General features: G+C 37.9%; 1 protein-coding gene across 2 annotated transcripts in view; it reads right to left on the bottom strand.

Moving 5' to 3' along the window:
- LOC117906565 (carnosine N-methyltransferase-like) overlaps positions 1-21,905 on the bottom strand; it is a 44,980-nt gene that overhangs the window by 9,834 nt on the left and 13,241 nt on the right. For both annotated transcript variants that reach the window (XR_004649855.1, XM_034819628.1), the window contains exons 7-13: positions 14,203-14,274; positions 5,415-5,459; positions 5,243-5,322; positions 4,993-5,057; positions 4,842-4,908; positions 4,594-4,707; positions 1,525-1,598 (exon numbers count right to left, since the gene is read on the bottom strand). Coding sequence is in view for 1 of the 2 variants with exons in the window: in XM_034819628.1 (XP_034675519.1) it covers positions 1,525-1,598; positions 4,594-4,707; positions 4,842-4,908; positions 4,993-5,057; positions 5,243-5,322; positions 5,415-5,459; positions 14,203-14,274 (517 nt within the window). In the remaining variant the exon portion in view is untranslated. The remainder of the gene's footprint in view (positions 1-1,524; positions 1,599-4,593; positions 4,708-4,841; positions 4,909-4,992; positions 5,058-5,242; positions 5,323-5,414; positions 5,460-14,202; positions 14,275-21,905) is intronic.

Here is a 21,905-nt window from a genome sequence, read left to right as displayed (position 1 = left end):
CCTTTCTTTTACCTAACATAATACAACTATAGTCTATCATTGAAAAACAGAAAACAAATAATAATGCCAGGTTCAGTATAAAGCTACAGTACCAGCAATGCACATGCACATGCCAGAATTGATATTTCTAAAGCAACCTTTACCAGCATCAAAGCAAAAATGCATATACATAATTCTCCAATGTCTGAAACACAACTTTTAGTGTTATTGAAAAGATATTTCCCTGATACACGGTATAAAAGGAGAATCTGAAAATAAACGAGAAGGAAAATAATTAGGAGGAAAAAGCCCTCCAAACAAAATCAGACCAGACAATCCAAAAAAACAAATTAAATTTAGCATAGAGATTTTCATCCTCTAACAAAGACTTGAACCATTGAACCAAAGTTTAGAGAGAGACACTTTAACCTCAACAAAGACAACTCCACCCTTTTAAGATTCATTTGGTTACACACCTCCCAAATGTTCAAAACAGGTGAAGGGAGGCAACTTTCCAAGTTCTAGTCTTCACCTTGCCTGCAAAAATCACCTCAGCAACTAATAAGGGAACCATTCACAAAATAAGATAAACCCATGATTCCCCCAAAGATGGAGAAGAGCAATGCCTGCAACGCTCAAGATGCAGTACAATAAGGAGGCTATCCTAGATGCCTCCATATACTGACAACACCAGCAGCAACCTTTAACCAGGACAAACTGGCTTTCAATCAACTGATCAATTGTAAGGATTTTTTGCACTAAACCACCTCCCACACAAAGAAACAAACCTTAGACTTGACACGCAAGCCCCAAGACTTCAAACCTTGTAAAGAAGGAGAAGGCCTAAGAACTGCCTCAAGGAGATAACCAAAAAAGAAACTCCTGTACTCAACTTCCATTTCAAAATATTCCTCCTTGTCCTCTTTGGTACAAAAGCATGAAACCTCTTAATTAATGATACACAAACTCTGTCACCTACTCTTCCCTTCCAAACTCAATTATTTAGCTTCCCTATTAGTTGACAAATAAAAGAGACAAGGAAAAACATCCTTGAGAGCAATCTCTCCACACCGTATATCAACCCAAAAATGCATTCTCTAACCATTTCAGACATTAGAACTATCCCACCCATTTCATCCCCCAACTTATAGTACCCCAACACCAAACTTAGCCATTAGAACTTTCCTCCAAAATCCATCATTTTCTTTCTCAAACCTCCAAAGACCCTTCCCCAGTGGAACTCTATCAAGATCAAGCACATTTTGGATCCCCAATTCCCTATCATCATAGGAGAATGCATAGAAGACCATATAATGAAATGGATGATCTTTCAGTTACCTCCTCTCCTAAGTGCCATTATCATCTATGCAATAGTTGTCTGCTAAAAGTAACTGACTATGACCCTTAGGAAGGTAACAATGTATACAGGATAATATCAGCCAAAGATTCTCCTAACAAAGACACAAAAAATCAATCACATTATATGCATCAAATAAAGTAAATATACAGAAACAAGAAAGAAAGAAGCTATACTATTTCTCCTACCTATTTGGCTTGGATCGCTATAGACTTCAACAAAGTCACCACCACACATTGAAAAGCCTTCAGTGATCCCTGCACTGCACGCAAGGCAAGTCAATGATTACTGGGTAATAAACCATTGCAGGTGCAAATAAAAATAGAAAAACACTTCTCCAATTGGTGTTGTTTGTGCAAGCAGGAACAAGAATTGGTCAACCACTAACTTATCCATTTTATTACAGCACAGAGATTAAGGTCTTTATTATTCTGAACCTTTGGTATTAGTTGGGTGCTTCTTTAGACACTTGAGGATACCAGGAGTAGTTAGTGTGGAGGGATGGTAAAGGAAGGCGAAAAAGAAAGTATGGCTTACAGACCCAATATCTTTATTTTGGTGAATTTGGAAGCAACACAATAGAAGGATTTTTTATGGCTTGGATCAATTGGAATTGCAGCTGACAAATGTTTTTATGAAAACATTTTCATAAATTCTTTGTTTGAATGGACTGAATGATCATTATGAAATGGAAGCTTCTCTTTTACAGATTTATTGATGTTTTGGATATTACTTAAGAAATGAAATACCTTTTTCTTTTTCTTTTATTTCTGTCTTTTTGCTTTTTCTATGCATTGTGTACATGGGTTGCACCCACTTTGGCAATTACTTCAAAAGGGTGTACAGGTGTTTCCCCATCTAAGTCTCCACCTTTAACTCTAGTGCTTTATCCATCAGTGAAATGGTTTGTCAATCATTCTCCAGTACCTTCTCTTTTTTTCCTTCTATGATAGACATATTTTTTTCCTTTTATTTTTCACAGCAGGGTATCAAACCTGGGACCTCTACGTCCCCACCCTAACCCATTGCTGCATGAATTAGGCCTTAGAGGCCAACACCCCCCCTTATTTCTCCCCAGTTGCAGAGACGACCACCTCAGTTCAACTAAACAGCTGTTTCAAACCACAACATTATAAAATTTCAACAACAGATCAATGGTATTCATGGAAGAATCCCATACCATAGTTGAATCTTCACTCTTGAAGTCTTGATATGGTTTCACCTCATTAAGTCTACTGAACTCTGCTGCTCAATCACTTAACAACATAGAAAATTCATTTAATTGATGAGAAGGGAAACAAAACACAATTCCTCTGCTCCAAAGTACTGGCCTAAGATATTTGGTTATTGTAGGCTAATCCACCTCATTCCAGCCCTTTTTATGAACAGCCCACAACCATGGTAGGGCTAGGTTTCTTGCTGCAAATAATATAACTTTGGTGCTAGATTGTTAATCTAATACTCCTACGTATCTCTTCTCTGTTATTTACTGCAGAATACAAAGCAATGTGTAGAACCTAGTAGAGGAAAGATCTCAGCATGAAACCCATTTTCACCCAGCCAGTGCAGTTCTCTCCGAACAATCACAAGCTAAACCTTAACTACCCACAAATCTCTGCAGTCTGCACAAATCTCCCAATTTCAGCTGCTGATGATCCAGTATGTGCATTCTGCTTCTCCCTCTGATCATTCTCAAGAAGCTCCAGACATGATGTCTGGTTCAGGCTGTCCATCCATTTTTTCCATCAGCCTCTGTACTCCTTAGACCTTAAAGTTCTAGGCTCACCTTTGCCCTTCTCAATGATTCTTATTGCCATCCCCATCCCAGCATCCCCACCCCAATGCCATCCCCTACCTTGAGTTCAAAGGACTTTCCTTAAATACTGCAAAACCTCTTATACAAGCTTTCTGTGTACTGGAATGCATCAAGGTCTCACTGTATATTCACATCTTACCTTCAGACTCACTTATGTTTGAAATATTCACACCATACATCAACCAAATGATCAATTGATGGTTGAATTCAGTTTCTCTCTCTTTTCTGTCTATATAACCTTGTAATCTCTAAATTTTCACATCAATGGTTGATTTGTCAATCCTAAACTGGTGATACATGGTTGAATGAACCTAGAAGTCTTAGTTTTCATTTATATTTCATTCCTTCTCATTTATTTTAATTTTTTGTTTGCCAAGATTTGACAGTTCTGTTTAATAAACTCAACATTTAATAAGCACTGGTATGTACACCTAATAATTTGCCTTATGGAATGACAAAATGCTTCCATCTGCTTTCTAAAAACTATGCATTGCAATGTTTTAAAAGGCTAAAAGTGGTCTTGAGGCTTTTTATCCAAATAACACAAGCCGTAAGACTTGAGGTAGAACAAGGCATAAGTCTCAACTTGAACAAATAAATAAATAAATTCTCAACAAATCAGAAAAATACTAATAAAATCACATGAAGTTCATCATAACAAAATTAACAGTTTGTCATTGTCAATAGTTTCCGATTTAGTTCATTCTTCTCTCTTCTAAAAGTCAATTCCCATGGTCTCTTCAAACAATCTTTAGTACTACCGTCACTATCACTTATGGGATCCTCCAAGGAATCATAATTATGTCTAATTATTGCATTATTCTCCTCATGAGTTTTAATGCCTGCCCATTCTTTTTCTTGATCCATCAATCGTAGTGGCATTTTTCTTTATCTATTATTAACAGTATGATAATGATTATATATAAGTTTAGCCACTAGAGCAGATTCCCTATTCTTTTCTTTTCAATCACCCTTTTTCCACTCCCTTTGAAAGATTAATTAAAAGTCAACTAAGCCCTTATTTGTAAAAAGTTTAACCCAAGTTTGGACATAAAATAAAACTTACAAAATCTACACCAACAAAGCCCACAAAAGCATATCATATATATATCAAAAGCTTACAATGGCCCCAAATCCATTAAAACCCTTTGAATATTTGAGCCTTAAGCCTCAACAGCCTCAAGGTTATAAGCCTTAATTGCGCTAACTGAGGCTATAGTCTCAAAGCTAATTTACAGTCTCACCTCAACTCAATAGCCTTTTAAAACACTGATTCATTGAATGTTATGTTTTTCGATTTATCCAGCTTTCATGGTGAACAACTGGAGCCTGATCTGAATGAGAAAATCTGATTTGTTTGCTTGTGACTCATAAATCATTTTGAAGAGTAAACTGAGAACAGAAAATTAAAGAAAAATCAAATAAACATAAGCACGAATACCTGGCTGGATGTATATCAGGGATCGAAACAGGACGAAGTTGGTCGTTGTCTGATAGTGAATTGCAATTGCTGTGGATCCAAGGATAAATTGTCCACTCCTCAGCAGTTTGAGCACTAGTTAAAAATAAGTAAACCCAAAGAAGGGCATGTAAGGATAACAAAGCCTGAATATGGAGAAATAAATTCTTGTGTACAGGTAGAAATATGCATAGAGGTGGCAAAACTAGAGGTCGCCATGAAGTTCTCACTTATTGAGAATAAAACTTGAGCATATCATCATGTAATATGAAAATTCGTTTCCTTGGCTTATGAAACCTGTGACATAAAATAGAATTGTCAAGCCCTCTGTAAAGAATACATCAGATTAGATGTGTTAACAACTCAACATCAAATACATACCAAGACAGGAAATCTCCAATGCCAGCCGCCCAAGTCCAGCACCAGGAACTAAACAGGAAGGAGGCCTATTCAACAAAGTTTATGGTTTCAGTAATTACAAAAAGAGGACATAATTCTAGTAAAAACAGGATTTATCATGATCACAAGAGATGTGATGGTAGATACACCACTAAGATACTACTCTTTAAGATTTATAAAGAAATTTAAAAAAATAAAGAAATAAAGAAAGCAACAAGAGAAAATAATATACCTATCCTTAGAGCGATTTGGGAATAGACCATCAAGCTCTTCAAGAATAGGCTTGTAGCACTGGTCACGCTCCTTTTGTCCCTGGATTAAAAAAGAACAAGTATTATATTGTTTCAGAGATCATAAATGACAATAAACATTGAATCTGAAGTACAAAAAGAATTAACAAGTACCTCTGCCGCCCAATCTCTTACTATGTTTCTTATAATACAACGAACCTGAAAGAAAAAACTAATAATAAGAAACAACCCCCTTGAATAGTGGAATTTATAGTCACAAAATCCACTTACATAAAGATTATAATAGATAAGCCATCGAGACAATACATTGTGACCAGTGGTGGATCCATTTTTACTCTTCACAGATCAGAAAGAACACTTCTCAAATGTGCCTGAAAACAACCTCCCTAGACTTACTCCAAATCACTTTCCCATCCTTCTTGATGGTGGTGGTATGAGACAATGGAACACTGGTTTGTGATTTAAAAATACGAGGTTTAAAGAGGATTCAGGCAGCTGGTCAGTTGTTGGTGCAGAAATAAACAGCTAGTGGGAAGCATGAGTTATTTTCTAACTAGAAACAGACCTCATCAATCTCTCATTTGTTAATGTTGAAAGAGAGAGAGAGAGAGAAAAAACCTTAATTCTCATTCATATTCTTAACTTCTTACAATAGAGAAATATATATACAAGGCTAGGTTGAACTAACTACCATATATGTGACCTATATTAAGAAAGGAAAGAAATTGTACACTATAAATACATTATATTCAACACTCCCTTTCAAGCTGGAGCATATATGTCATATGCACCAAGCTTGTTACAAATGTATTTAATCCTAGGACCTCTAAGAGATTTAGTGAAGATGTCTGCTAGTTGATCATTTGAATTAACAAAACTTGTAGCAACACACCCTGATGCGATCTTCTCTCTAATGAAGTGACAGTCAACTTCAATATGTTTGGTCCTTTCATGAAAGACTAGATTGGATGCAATATGTAATACGGCCTGATTGTCACAGACAAGCTTTATCTGTTCATCTTTTCCAAATCTCGATTCCTGAAGGAGTTGCCTCAACCATATGAGTTCACATGTTGCCAAAGCCATAGCTCGATACTCAGCTTCGGCGCTTGATTTGGCCACTACATTTTGTTTCTTACTCTTCCAGGATATTAACTTACCTCCAATAAAAACACAATACCCTGAGATGGAACGCCTATTTAAGGGTGAACCAGCCCAATCTGCATCTGTGTAACCAACAATTTGGGTATGGCCCCTGTCTTCATACAACATACCTTGGCCCGATGTTCCTTTAATATATCGAAGAATGCGGATCACAACATCCCAATGGTTGTCACATGGTGACTGTAGAAATTGACGAACCACACTCACAGGAAAAAAGATGTCTGGCCGAGTGATGGTGAGGTAGTTCAGTTTGCCTACAAGTCGTTGATATCTCCCAGGATCTCTTAGAGGCTCCCCCTATCCTGGCACATGTTTGATATTTGGATCCATAGGAGTGTCAACAGGTTTATATTCTAACATACCTGTTTCTTCCAAGATGTCTAAGGCATACTTCCTTTGTGACATAACCACACCTGAACTGGATTGAGCTATTTCAAGTCCCAGAAAGTACTTGAGTTTGCCCAAGTTTTTGGTTTGAAAGTGGTTGAAAAGGTGTTGTTTTAGTCTTTGGATACCCTCCTGATCACTACCTGTAATGACAATGTCATCCACATAAACTACCAAATAGATGCACTGGCTCGAAGAGTTATGATGATAGAAAACTGAATGATCTGCTTCACTCCAAAGCATTCCAAACTCTTGAACAACTGAACTAAAACGCCCAAACCATGCCCAAGGAGACTGTTTCAAGCCATATAGAGAGCGGCGTAACTTGCACATTAAACCAGACTCCCCCTAAGCAACAAAACCAGGTGGTTGCTCCATATACACTTCCTCGAGAAGTTCACCATGAAGGAAAACATTCTCAATATCCAACTGATAAAGAGGCCAATGACACATAGCTGCCATGGAGAGAAATAAGCGAACAAAAGCAATCTTGGCAACAGGAGAGAAGGTGTCACCATAGTCACAACCATAAATCTAAGTATAACTTTTAGCAACCAAGCAGGCCTTAAGGCGATCAACCTAACCATCAGGACCAACTGAAGATTTACTAGGAGGTAAAGAAACAAGATCCCATGTGCCATTGGAGTGCAGAGCAGTCATTTCATCAACCATTGCTTGTCGCCACCTAGGATGAGAAAGTGCCTCACGAGTGCTCTTAAGAAGAGAAACAGAGGATAAAGTAGAGACAAAGGCAGAATATGATGAAGATAATCGATGGTAGCTCAAAAAATTATAAATAGGATGAGGATTACGAGTAGATCGATTACCTTTCCGAAGAGCAATAGGCAAATGGTCAGTAGATGACAAGGCTGGGGTAGGAGAAATCGGTGGGACAGGAGGTGAGTCATCAGGTACCTCAGTTGAAGAGAGAGGAGGAGCAACAGCATGATGTCGGCGATGATAAACCTGAAGAGGACGAGAGAGTGCATCTGAAGGGGGGGATATATAGAGAAGTGGCAATACTTCAAAAATGGGAAGAGATTCAGAGGATGAGAAGAATGTAGAGTCCTCAAAGAAGGTGACATCAGCGGAGAGAAAATAACGATGAGTGTCAAGGGAATAACAACAATAGCTCTTCTGAAGTGGAGAGTATCCCAAGAAGATGCATTTCGTAGCCTTGGCGGAGAGCTTGTCCTGTCCAGGTGTGAGAGTATGAACAAAACAAGTATAGCCAAAGACACGAGGAGGAAGGAAATAAAGAGGTTGGGTAGGAAAAATGAGGGAATGAAGAATTTGGTCATGTGATATAGATGAGGGCATATGATTAATCAAGTAATAGGCTGTAAGAACAGCATCCCCCCAAAAACGAAAAGGAACATGACTATGGAGAAGAAGGGTACGAGCTATCTCAACAAGATGTCAATTTTTACGTTCAGCAACCCCATTTTGTTGAGGAGTATGAGCACAAGATGACTGATGGAGGATCCCATGTTGGGACATAAAAAAAGTAAAGGGTGTAGAAAAATATTCCCGAGCATTGTCACTACGTAACACTTGAACAGAAACATTGAATTGTGTTTGGATTTCAACATAAAATTTCTGGAAAATAGAGAATAACTCAGCTTGATTTTTCATTAAAAATAACCAAGTACATCTTGAATAGTCATCAATAAAAGTGACAAAATACTGAAATCCTAAAGTAGACGTGGTCCGACACGGACCCCAAACATTAGTGTGGACAAGTTCAAAAGGAGACATTGCCCGATTATTCAAACGCTTTGGGAGACACGAGTATGTTTTCCAAGCTGACACAACTCACACGCAAGCGACGACAAAGTGGAAAAACGAGGAACCATCTTCTGGAACTTGGAGAGACTAGGATGACCCAGACGACTGTGAATGAGAAGAGGAGCATCGGTGGAAATGCAAGCTGCAAGAGATGAAGGTGATGTGAGGTGATAAAGGCCTTGAGACTCACACCCTATGCCAATCGTCTTCCCCGTACTCCGGTCTTGCAACATCACAGATTTATCAGAAAAAGTGATAGAACAGTTAAGAGTGCGAGTTATTTTACTGATGGAAATAAGATTAAAAGGACACTCAGGGGCATAAAGGACATAATGGAGAGGTAGGGAAGGGAGAGGATGAGGCAAACCAATACCTTTAGCTATAGTTTGGGAACCATTAGCTAAAGTAACAGTAGGTAAGGCAGAGGTAGTAGTAATAGAGGAGAAAAGGTGTTTACTTCCAAAGATATGATCAGATGCTCCAGAATCTAGAATCCACGGGCCAAGAGAAGGAGACTGAGTAAAGCAGACAGAGACATTACCGGTCTGGGCAATAGAAGCAACAGAAGCTGATGTCTGACATCGGAGATAGGCATCATAATCACTACCAGTAAGGGTGATACTCTGAGATGTGGAGCTCGCAGCGGAGTCAGGTCGAGATAGCAGAGGATCAGATGACTGAGCAATGTGGGCAGTGCGAGGAGGCCGTCCATGTAACTGATAGCAACGATCTCGAGTGTGACCAAGCTTATTACAATAGGTGCACTGAGGACGTTGTCCTCGACCCCGATTGCCACTACGTCCTCCTCAAGAGTTAGTCTGAGAAGCTAACACAGATGAATCTGAAGGACCATTAGTCGACAAGGTCTGAGTAGAGGAGAGGCGTAAGAGACGAGCGAACACATCATCCAAAGATGGTATTGATGGACTAACAAGAATCTAATCTCGGACAGACTCAAGATCTGGACGGAGGCCAATGAGGGTTAACACCATAAAGAACCTGTCAGTCTGTATTTGTTGAGCTTTAACACCATTAGTGAAGGGCATCAAAGTTAAGAACTCCTCCTTAAGAGACGCAATCTGGCCAATATAAGTAGACAGATCCATGTCCTGCTGTCTCACATGAACAATATCATAAACCACCTTATAAAATCGTTGAATATCATTCGTGTATAATCCTTTAGCCTGAGTCCAAAATTTAAAGCAGGTTTTGTAGGCACAAAGATGATGGAAAATTTTGGGATCAACAGATTGTCATAATACGCTGCATAATTGTGCATCGATTTTCTTCCATTGCACTTTGTCAACATCAGGTATAGCATCCTCAGGTGTAACAAGATGATCCTCATAACCTTGTCCCATAAATCAGAGTTCCACGGACGCTAACCAGGAGAGATAATTCTCACTACCAATCAATTTTTCCGATGTGATAGTAGAAGATCCAGAGATGACGGATGTAAAAATAGGATTTTTAGTCACCATATTTACTTCACCTAAGATTGAATCACGTTTGGATTGAAGAGAGCCCTAAAGGGAGGTCGGATCACAGCTGTGGAAGAAGAACCTGGTATGTCGGGAGCCAAACAAAGGAGAAAAGTGACAGGAGATGAAGAAAAGGCCTTCCCAAGGCACACACAAGTCTCGGCCAAGGAAGGGAGTTGTTGTCGAAGGTCGAAAGAAGACCCGCAGAGGCTGAAATGCCAAAAAAATGGAGAAGCAGGGTTCGGAGAGGACTGACGGAAGCTTAGAAGTGCAAGACAGCGCCAGACGAGCCTACTGGAAGAAGCTCGACACTAGAAAGTGGGTCACGCGCCCTCACGCGCCGGCGCGTGGGATTCAGGCCACCGGAGAAAAGTGGCGTGTGGGAGGCTCGTGGGTGGGTTTTTGGCTCCGGTGCTTTGAGAAAAGTTGCAGATCTCCTCTTTGCGCTCCTGATAATGTGGTCGGTGTCGGAAAATATCACCAGAAAAAAAAATCGTCGGAAAATATCACCAGAAAAAAAATCGTCGGAAAATATCGCCGGAAAAATATTGACGGTGATGAGGGTTTTCTGACCACGATATGACTGACCGGAAAGTTTTGGGAGATGGAAAAGGTGACCGGAATGAAACACGGTCACTGGACGGATTCCCGAAATTAATTACACGGGTAAACCAGAAAAAATAAAGTTTTCTCCTTTGGCTCTGATACCATGTTGAAAGAGAGAGAAAAAACCTTAATTCTCATTCATATTCTTAACTTCTTACAATAACGAAATATATATACAAGGCTAGGTTGAACTAACTACCATATATGTGACCTATATTAAGAAAGGAAAGAAACTTATACACTATAAATACATTATATTCAACAGTTAAATTGCAATCAAAGTTAAAGTTTCCAAGCGAATAAAAACTTAAAATATAAAACTTCCTAATAAGTTTACATGGTCTTCAATGAGCTCTTAAATTTTAATTACCGTGTTATCAATGCAAGAATATATATAAAATACAACCAATATCATTCATTGATTGATCTTCATTCAAATACATAATTAATTTTAGACAAATGCATAATTTCATTAAGAAATTTCAATAGAAAATTTAGAAAATTTTTATTTAAAAGGAAAAGAAGAAGTCAAAGAAGGGAGGAAAAACAAACTACCATAAGAAATTTCAGAATTTTTTAAATAAAAAGGCATAAGAACAACAATTAAGTCCTGAAAAGTTTGGAAATAAGGCTTTTTATTCAAGAATGACGTGTTGTATGAGTAGGGTTTTTCATTGAACATGTGACATACAAACTAACACTCAAAACTCACAGTGGCTAGCATACATAAATACTTGGTTGAGGTTCTTGTTAATAGGTTGAGGTGTGTGTAAGAAAGTTGTTTAGGAGTTCCAAAGCGTGGACAATAAACAGATTTTTTTTTTTTTCTTTTCTTCATAGAGTCAAATAAAAATTTATTACAAAACTGCCTAACAAAAAAGAGGGTTCAACAAAAAAACACCTAAAAAGCCCCAAAACATTAAGGAGCTCCAATCAATCAGTAAAATCAAATAAAGGGCAGACATTTATGAACTAACTGCACTAAAGAAACATGGTTGAAACAAAAACAAGCTTTACAAGATTGAACCACTCCACTCCTTTAAAAGCCATACACTTACACTCTTGCCAAATAGTCCAAAAAAGGCATAATGAGGCAGTTCTCGAAGCTTTTACACTCTTTTTGCCCGCAAATCTTCTAGGGAGCACCCCATAAACCCCAAATATAGAGAACAAAGAGCCTATAAATTCTTTGCTTTCCCCTGATGAATAAGATGATGATTCCTTGATTCCTCTTGGCTTTGCACAAACAACAACAATTTGATAGTGAACACCCTCTTCTTTTGAATTGATTCAAGGTTAAAATTTTTCCATATACTGCTTCCCCACAAAATATCACCCTTGTGAAGTCACCAAACCCCACACTTCTTTTGCAAGAAACACGGTTCCATCATTCAACAACTCTAAAGTCACATAGACAGCCTTAACAGAAAAATTCTCCTCCCTAAAGCCCTCACAGAATTGCTTATAATCTCACTTTATGGTCCTTGCTCACTCATGAAGTCTCCTTAATAGACAAACAACATCCAATTCCCACTTAAAGCACTCACAGTATAGCTTATAAACTCACTTTATGATCCTTGGTCACTCATGAAGTCTCCTTAATAGACAAACAACACCCAACTCCCAATCTTGGAAGTTTCTAACAAAGAAGGGGTTCCAACACCCTTTTTCCCATTCAAAGCCTCCCAGACAACAGCAACTCATGCCTCCTTAGAAGCTGCAATCAAGAAAACAAAGGGAGAAGAATCACATAAAGGCGAGTCTCTACTCCACACCTCCTTCCAGAACTTGACTCTCCTCCCATTTGCCACTACTCCATTTTGAGGTGGTTCACTCTTCCTTTTTTGATAGGTAAATAAGCATATAGATTCAAAGCACAAAAAAAGGTGCACCAGGTACACATGGAGTATACAAAGAGTGCCAAAAAGTAGACGAAAAGAGAAATCAACAAACCACAACCCAAGCCAAAGGGCTCCCAAACTGACAAAACCAAGCCCTAACAAAGCTAAGGAGTACAAGACCATCAAAACCTAGCCGCTGCCTCACTCCCAAACCCACAGTTCCAAGAAAGCCAAGGAAGCCACCCACTATGAAAGTCTAACACACAAGGAAGAAATTGAAAACAACCTTTTCCTCTCCACCTCCCATCCCCATCCAAGGCCCTATCCTGGGCACTCAGAAACCAAATCCAACCCACACTTCCTACTTTATCTTCCTTTACCGCTTGAGAGGTTGTGATTAACAGAGCAATCCAACTTTCAAAGTTCCCTTTCAAACCAAGAAGCAGAGGAGGGCCTCCTCTTGGCTCTCGATCCCACCACTCTTCGATCTTTTTGGGCTTCCAACTTTCTCAAAAGGGAGTCAACTTCTTTCTCAAAGCCTTCCACAGGCAAACCCAAGTACTCACTGAAGGAAACAAAGTTCTTGTAAGAATTGACGAAGTTCTCCTCACTCCACTCTTCTCAGATTTTGGAATCTTCTGGATGCAATGTTCTTCAATGTTGAGTTCTTTCTGTGAGTTGGCATAGCAGCTTCGTGGACTAAACAGAAAGATGTGGGAAACTGCATCCTAATGTATCAATAAGGACCAGATTTGTAGGATTCTTTAATGTGTGGAACTTCCAGAGTTAAGACAAGAAGACCTTTACGGGAAATTTTTATTCCAGCATTCAAGTCCCACAAGTAAATATAAAAAAAAAAAAATGTTACCTAATTAAAAAAATAAAAATTGAAGGAATTCCTTAGACAAAGGGAATTTGTGTTTCATGGGTTTTATTGTAAGTTTTTATTAATTTAAGGACTGTTTGTTCTCTCTCTTTTATTTCCTTAGGTGTTTTTTATATAACTCTTGTGAGCTGGGCATGCTCCTTCTTGGCATCTTTTTCTTAACTACCAAAAAAATCAAAAACAAAACCTAAAAAATAAAAAGAAAAAATAAAAATAACGCAGTATATCAAAGAATAAAATATTTCACAAGCATATAATAGAAGCGGTATTGTAAATTAGAATCAATATCAAATGGTGCTTACAAAACTAAGCGATATGAATACTTCAAAACAAGTTGAGTGTCCATGTAATTCACATGCCAGAACTGCCACTAAATCAAACACCAATACAGAACTCTAAGATTACCTAATTTGCAGGTGAATACTACAAGCATTATTAAGTTCATTAAGCCCCTGTGGAAATATAAACCATGCGATCCATGTAACAAAATGATGTTAATCTAAATTAGAATATAAATTTAATTGTTTTCCAAAATAACTGTACATGTGTCAATCAGTCCTAGTATCCTGAAGTTTCTGAATCCAACACTTTCTATCCATGTGGGTTCCAACATGAACAGTGTACCACACTTTTGTACACAAACTTCTCATGTCCAACTATCATGAATTCAAGGCAACCTTTAAACAACAAGGGAAAAGGCCTTCAGAATGATTCTGATTATAATTACAGCAAAACATAAGCCCTAAACAGTTGAGAATCACTTTTCATCAACAGGGGAATAAATATACCTTATCAACATCAACTAGAGGAACATTCAACCGAAATGACGGATCCAACCACTCATGAGTTGATGAAGATACCTGGATAACAAATAGAAATCAATATATCTATTCATTGAAGGTAGGTTTGAACAAATTAGACTGATTAAAAGATAAGATGCACAAGTAGGTGTAATAGGAAAGAGTAAACCAAATAGAAGGAAATTAAAACAATCTTCTAATGTCTAGTGCAAAGAAAAACCTCCCAATCTCACATATAAATTTGTGAAATCCCTAATGATTGCAATTGAAACAAATATATTATTGAAATAAATAAATAAATAAATAAACTTTGCACACACAAAGAACCGCATTGCTAATTGGATCAACATGGAATGAAGGCAACAACCCTCATGTTCCATTACCAGGGCAACTATTTAGCTTTTCTCAATCTCAGTATCATGAAAAGATTGATACCACTTCTTAAAACAACATTTATTTTCCAATGATAAAGGGAAAGAACATATAAATTGATGGGGAACAACATTATAATACCCTTTCAAGACTTATGAAAGAAATCAGAAAAATATTCAGCAACAATAGTCTAGCTTATGAAAGAAATTGGAAAAATATTCAACAAGAATATTTTAGTAATGTTGGCATTTCGTGGTCTAAGCTGAAGTCTTTACTTTTTATGTTCATTGTAATTGGTTTTAGTAGTTTCTTTTCTAGTCAAATTTCCATTTGTTTTAGTTTTTAATTTGATTAGGAAAAATGTCATGCTCATATTAAGAACTAAAGCCTTGTTCATATTAAGAAAAAGAGTTCCATTAGTCTATATAAACCTATGTAGTATTTCAATTTTATTGATAGTACTTATTAAGAATTTTTTTTTTTTTTTTTTTTGATAAATAAGCACAAAATGTATTAACAAGAGGCAAAAAAGCCACAAAGAATATAAGGAGTATACAAGGCAGCTAAGACCTCGCAACCAAAAGATGAAGAAACAAAAAACTCACCAACCCTTAACTAGAAGCTAACCACTCCAAAAAGCCTATAAGGGAGAGCGGCTCTTCTCCAATATACAATTTAGGCCAACCCCATAAATTACAAACAAAAGAATTTTTAAGCTTCTGAATTGCTAACCCCCTCTCCCCCGAGCCTGTAAAAGCTAGTCTATTCCTCTCCTTCCAAACCATCCAAAAAATGTACAGCGGAATGGATTTCCAAATCTTTTTCCTTTTTTTCCCCACAAAAGAGCCCCTCCAGCTAAATAAAACCTCCTTTACAGTTTTTGGAAAAACCCACTAAGCGCCAAACAAACCAAGAACAATATCCCACAGCACTCTGGCCACTGTACAGTGTATTAGAATATGATTTACAGTTTCCTCTTCGCAACCACACAAGAAACAACAATTAGGAAGTTGTCACCCTCTTTTCTGGAGTCTATCAAGAGTAAGCACCTTCCCCCAAGCGGCTTCCCACGCGAAGAACGCAATTTTGGTTGGAACTCTATCCACCCAAATGTTACTATTTGGGAAAACGGCGGCAATGGGGCTTACCAACAAGCTGTACGCTTTCTTGACTCTAAACTGCCTGTTTCTTCCTTCCTTCCAAAAAACCGAGTATTCCTCCAAAGTAATCCTGTGACCCCTCAAAACAAGAAGCAAATTGCCTACCATATCCAATTCCCATTCATTAAAGTCCCTAAGAAACCTTAAATTCCAGCCGTCTTGGCCAAAATTATGGTCTCACATCTCTTCCACTGTGGCATTCTTATGAACAGCCATAGCATAAAGATGTGAGAATCTTTGGGACAGCACTGTACACCTACACCAAAGATCAGTCCAGAATCTGATTTTGGTGCCTTTTCCCACTTTAAAACGCCATATTTTCCCATCACCAAACAAATTCCTGCAAGATCTCCTTCCAAACCCCTACTTCAAGCGTCCCATTTACCTTCTTTGTCCTCCAACCAAGATCCTCTTGCCCATACTTCGCCACAAGCACCTGCTTCCAAAGATCCTCCTTAACACAAGCAAATCTCTATATCCATTTGCCAAGCAAGGCTTTGTTCAAGAGGGCTAGCTTTCTTAAGCCAAGCCCCCCCTTTTTCTTATCCGCACAAGCCACCTCCCAATTGACTAAGTGGCCTTTCTTTTCCAGGTTACCCCCTCCCCACAAAAAATCTCTTTGCAACTTTTCTAACCTCCTTGCCACTATCTTTGGCATGTGGAAAAAGGACATTTGATACAAGGGCATACTAGCCATCATGGTCTTTATAAGTGTAATTCTCCCACCTTTGGATATATATTGACGTTTCCAAAGGGCAAGTCTCCTCCTCACTCTCTCTTCCACCCCATCCCACACGGAAGAGGCCTTATTAGGCGCCCCCAATGGCAGCCCCAAGTAGACTGCAGGCAGCTATCCCACCCTACACCCTAGTTCCACTGCCATCTCGTCCACCTCTTCCACCTCCCCAACCGGTATAATTTCACTTTTGACCAAGTTAATTCTTAACCCTGAAGCAGCTTCAAACCAAAAAAGAATCCAGCTCAAATGCGTTAAGTGCTCTTTCTTTGCCTCACAAAAAATGATTGTATCATCAGCAAAGAGTAAGTGTGAAATATTGACAGTCTGTCTTCTACCTCGCTAGATGCTACACCCAGAGATAAAACCCCCTTCAACAGCCCTCCTAATTAGAACACTCAACACTTCCATTCCCATGACAAATAGGTAGGGGGAAGGAGGGTCCCTTTGGCTCAGCCCCTTAGAACTTGGAAAGAACTCGGCTGGCACTCCGTTCACCAAGACTGAAAACTTGGCTATAGATATACAACTCCACATCCATCCCAACCACTTTGGCCCAAACCCCATTTTTTACAAAACCTTTAGCAAAAACTGTCAGTTAATGCTGTCATACGCCTTCTTGATATCCAATTTGCAAATAAGGCCTTTCTCTCCCCTTTTTTGCCATGAATCAATCACCTCATTTGCAATTAAAGAGGCATCTAGAATCTGTCTCCCCATGACAAACGCATTCTGATCGGGGGAAACCACTTTTCCTATCACTTTCTTGAGTCTATTGGCCAGCACCTTAGCCAACAATTTATACAACCCCCTTAACAGGCTGATGGGTCTATAATCCCCAAGGTCCTCAACCCCTCCTCTCTTCGGTAACAAGACCAGAAACACATTGTTAAGGCTCTTGAGGAAAGAATTCTACTCATGGAACTCCTTAAACATATCCAATATCTCCTTCTTTACGAAATCCCAGCAGCTTTGCCAAAAAGGCACAGTGAAGCCATCCGGACCTAGGGCTTTGCCCCCATTCATATCCATTAAAGCAGCATGGACCTCAGTCTCAGAAAAAGGGAGCTCCAGCAACTCCACTTATTAAGAATTTAGTTGCTATCTAGCTTATTAATGGTGTAATTGCCTAGGAATGTTAGTGTGATTGTCAAGGAACCTTAGTAGCTATCTAGCTTATTAACAATGAGATATCTTCTTTGATATGTCATCTCATTATACAACATTGAGAGAGAGAGAGAGAGGGAGAGAGAGAGAGAGAGAAAGAAGGGGAAAAAAGAAAAACCTATTATAGTGCTAGAAATCTAAGAATCTAGCATCAGATCTCATATCAGAGCATATGGACAGAGCCATTACATTTTGAAGCAGTCAGATTTTGGGGAAAAATTGATGGATTGACATCTAGATTTTGAAGATGATGATTTCTTAGGTAAAGTTGATTTTAAATATTGATGATCTTCACGAAGCGAGGATTTTTCTTTCTTTTTTTATCACTTGTAAGACATGTTCTCACTGCACCAAAACAAAAAAAAAGTGAAGATTTGAGGCATACTTCAATATTTTAAACCATTGTAAGTTGCAAGAATGGTGCACATAAACTAACCATTGACTGAGGCAGCAGCATGAGTGTAGTAAATGAAACAACCATTGCAATGTTGAAGTTCCCAAGGAAACCACATCCTCAACCATACAAGGTAGCATAAATCATAATACTCCTATTCTGGTAAGGTGGTGACAAAGCGGCATTTGGTTTCCTTGTTTTCATGGACGTTACAATGATTCTATATGGTGAGATGCGACTCCTACAAACATTACACATTTTTTTGCTTGCTTGACCTTAGCTATAAAGATTAAGATGTCTATCAACATGAAAGGGCAAACACATATTCTTCTACCTTTAGCAAAGTGGAAGTAGTTTTGAAGCCTATGAGGAAGGAACAAATGAAGAAACATCAAGAAGAGAAATAAAGGATGTTGTTGAAACCCAAAAGAAGCCTTTGTTTGTTCTCACTAAGAAGTTTGAAAAAATGCTAAGGAAAATGAGATTATTAATGCTATCATAGCCAAAGAAAACAAAGATCCAACCCTTCTATCACCTTGCCTCTAGAATCTTCCTAGTTGCTATTTGATTATTTGAAATGTTGCATCAAGGCTTTACCCAATGAGTGTCATGTCCAACATGTTTGCTTCACTATAGGGTTCTCAATTACCTAACTTACTAGCAAACTGTATGAATCCATTAAGGTGTTGTTTGAGCTTAAGAGGCAAGTGAAGAGTTACTTTCAAAGAGGTTCATTCATATAAGTTTTTGCTCATGTATTGTACCAACTTTGTTCATGCCTAAAAAGGATGGTGGTTGGTGTATGTATGTTGATAGTCATGCTATAAACAATAGGAAGATCAAATACAGGTTCCCAATACCTTGACTGGATGATATGTTGGATCTGATGATGGATTCTATAATCTGCTTGAAGATTGACTAGAAGACTGCATATCATTAGGTACGGATAAGGCCCAAAGACGAGTGGAGAACTACTTTCAGACAAAGGATGGTCTATGAGTAGCTAGTTATGTCAATCAGTCTCAATGAGGCAACTATCACCTTTGTGAGGGTCATGACATTGCTTTCTTGTTATTTAGTTTGATGATATACTCAAACATAGCAAGTCCAAGGAGGATCACATTTTACACATATAACAGGCAATGAGAGTTCTTTGAAAGGAAAAGTTGCAGATCATTTTTTTATTTTAATGTTTGTTTATACTAATCATGTTATATTTTTGGGCTTTATTCTATCATCCAAGGATGTGGAATCTAATTCTTCAAAGATCAAAACCATTTTAGAATGGCCTAAACCCACATAAATTGCAATCTTGTACTTTCCATGGCCAAGTGGGGCATCTGGTCGCATTCTTTAGTGAGAAAATAAATGATGCAAAGCAACAGTATTCAACTTATGACAGGAATTCTATTTGGTGGTGCAAGCATTTTGTTATTTGCAAAATTATCTTACCTATAAGGATTTTTTTATATTAAAATGATAAAGCATTGAAGCATATTAGCACCCAGAAGAAGCTGAATTATCATCATGGAAAATGAGTTCCTTAATTACAAGAATACTCTTTTATTCCCAAGCAATGTAACAAATTGGGTGTCCTATATCCTTACTTTTATTGTTGTATAAGTGGTTGGATTTTATTAACTCATAAAGGATTATCCTTCTTGCAAAGATTTTAGTGTTACCTTTTCCTATTTAATGTCTAGACAGCAAGCATATAATCCAAATTTCACAACCCTTCATAATTATCCCTTTAAAGAAATTTGACTGTCTTTGTCTAACACTTCATTTGGAGAACAAGTGCTATGGGAACTACATGCTGAAGGGATGGTAGGTCATTTTGGGCGTGGCAAAACAATCACCATGGTGGAGATTGTTTCTATTGGCCTGGCTTAAAACAAGATGTTGCAAGGACTATCTCTCATTCTTGTACTTGCCAACTAGCAAAAGGAAGAAATGAGACTTTACACACCTTTACCTGTATCATATGCCCCTTGGGAAGGCATTAACAAAGACTTTGTCCAATGGCTACCAAGGACCTTTAAGGATTTTGATGTCATATTTGTGGTGATTAACCAATTCTCAAAAATGTTACATTTCATTCCTTGTGTAAAGACATTAGATATCTACATTGCTAAAAAAAACAAAAAAAAAATCAAAAGGTCATTCACTTCTATGGGTTGCCTAAGCATATTGCTACAAACAGGAATGTAAAGCTCACATGCTATTTTTAGAGAAAGCTAAGAAGGCTGTTGCATGCTAAACTTAATTTATCTTCATTCACCCATAAATAAGATGGGCAAATTGAAGTGGTTAATCATAGCATTGACAATCTTTTAAGATGCTAAGTGGGTGACTATGTTGCCAATTGGGACCAATTATTTCCCATGGCAGAATTAGCTTATAATAGTTACATAAATAGGACGACAGGAGCATCTTTTTGAAATTATTACCAATTTGTAGCCCTAAAAGCACATTGCTTTAATTCCTTTCCCTTCAAGTGCAAGATCAAGTGTTGAAACTGAAGCTTTTGCAAATCACATGAGCGAGGTTCATAAGGAAGGAATTTATTCTTTATATATAATATACTTTTGCGTTTTTACCTATCAAAAAAAAAAGGTTCATATGGAAGTCTAAAGGAAGATTACACTTAGCAATGAAAAATACAAGGCTTGAGATGATCTTAGGAGATGTTTGATGAATTCAAAGAAAGGGATATGGTGATGATTTGTATAAGACCACAATATTTTCCTACAGGTGCTGATAAGAAGCTACATTCCGAAAAGGTTGTTCTATATAAGATTGTGAAGAAAATTAGTTCTAAAACTGATGTCCTTGAGTTAATACATATATGGGTATTAGTAATGTGTTCAATGTTGAGAACGCATTACATAGAAGTCATTTTTTTTTTTTTTTTATCAGAAACAAAAGATATATTAATCATGCTAAAAGTACAACAAAAGGATGAGAGGTCCTCCCCCTAATATACAAAACCTGATAAAAGTAAAATTAGACACCTCTTTTATACAAGGAGAACTATACACATAGGCATACACAAATCTCCTTAAAACCAGACTCAACTGCTCTCAATGTTATCCACACCCTTTAAAAGCGATGGTATAAAAGGCCCATGGGGAGGAATAGAAGTGAAGTAGATCCCACATCTCCATTCTCCACCTTTCCTTAAAAATCCTAACATATATCTCTTACCACACAATCCAAAGTATATTGAGGCAAGTGATTTGCCAAAGGGTCTTACCTTTGATGGAAGTCCTTAACCCTCTAAATGAGATAATCATCATATCACCAATACTCTTGGGTAGAACCCAATCCATCTTAGCTAAACTGAAGAGCTTGTGTCAAAGCCTCAATGTTAAAGAGCAATGTAGAAAAAGATGGTCAACCGATTCTCCACTTCTCATGCATAATATGCACCAATGAGGACAAAGAGACTTGTAGAGTCTTCTCAAATGTAGCATCTCATTGGTGTTTACCTTCTTGTGCACCACTAGCCAAGTCAAGGCCTTAACCTTTGAAGGAGCTTTTGATTTCTATAAAAATTTGGCTAAAAGGAACAAAAATGGGCTTGAGAAATTGGACAAGGCTAAGAAAAAAAAAATTACTGAGAATAAACCTAAGGAGGATAAAGACCAAACTCTTAAATATGTAGCAAGGGAGACAAGTGCACTGAAGTAAGTGAAGACATGAGGCTTTCAAGATTTTCAATTTCTATATCAGTAAAATTACAGCGAAAGTTGAAGTTCCAAGAAAACGGAGAGGAGTTACCGAGGGTGGCTTAAATGGTGAATTTTTTCACCATGATAACTCTATAGAGACCTGAAAATTGTGAACACAATGGTTGATC

This window comes from Vitis riparia, chromosome 18, assembly GCF_004353265.1.
Source record: "Vitis riparia cultivar Riparia Gloire de Montpellier isolate 1030 chromosome 18, EGFV_Vit.rip_1.0, whole genome shotgun sequence".
NCBI classification, from domain to species: Eukaryota; Viridiplantae; Streptophyta; class Magnoliopsida; order Vitales; family Vitaceae; genus Vitis; species Vitis riparia.
This window is presented reverse-complemented; position numbering and strand designations above follow the sequence as displayed.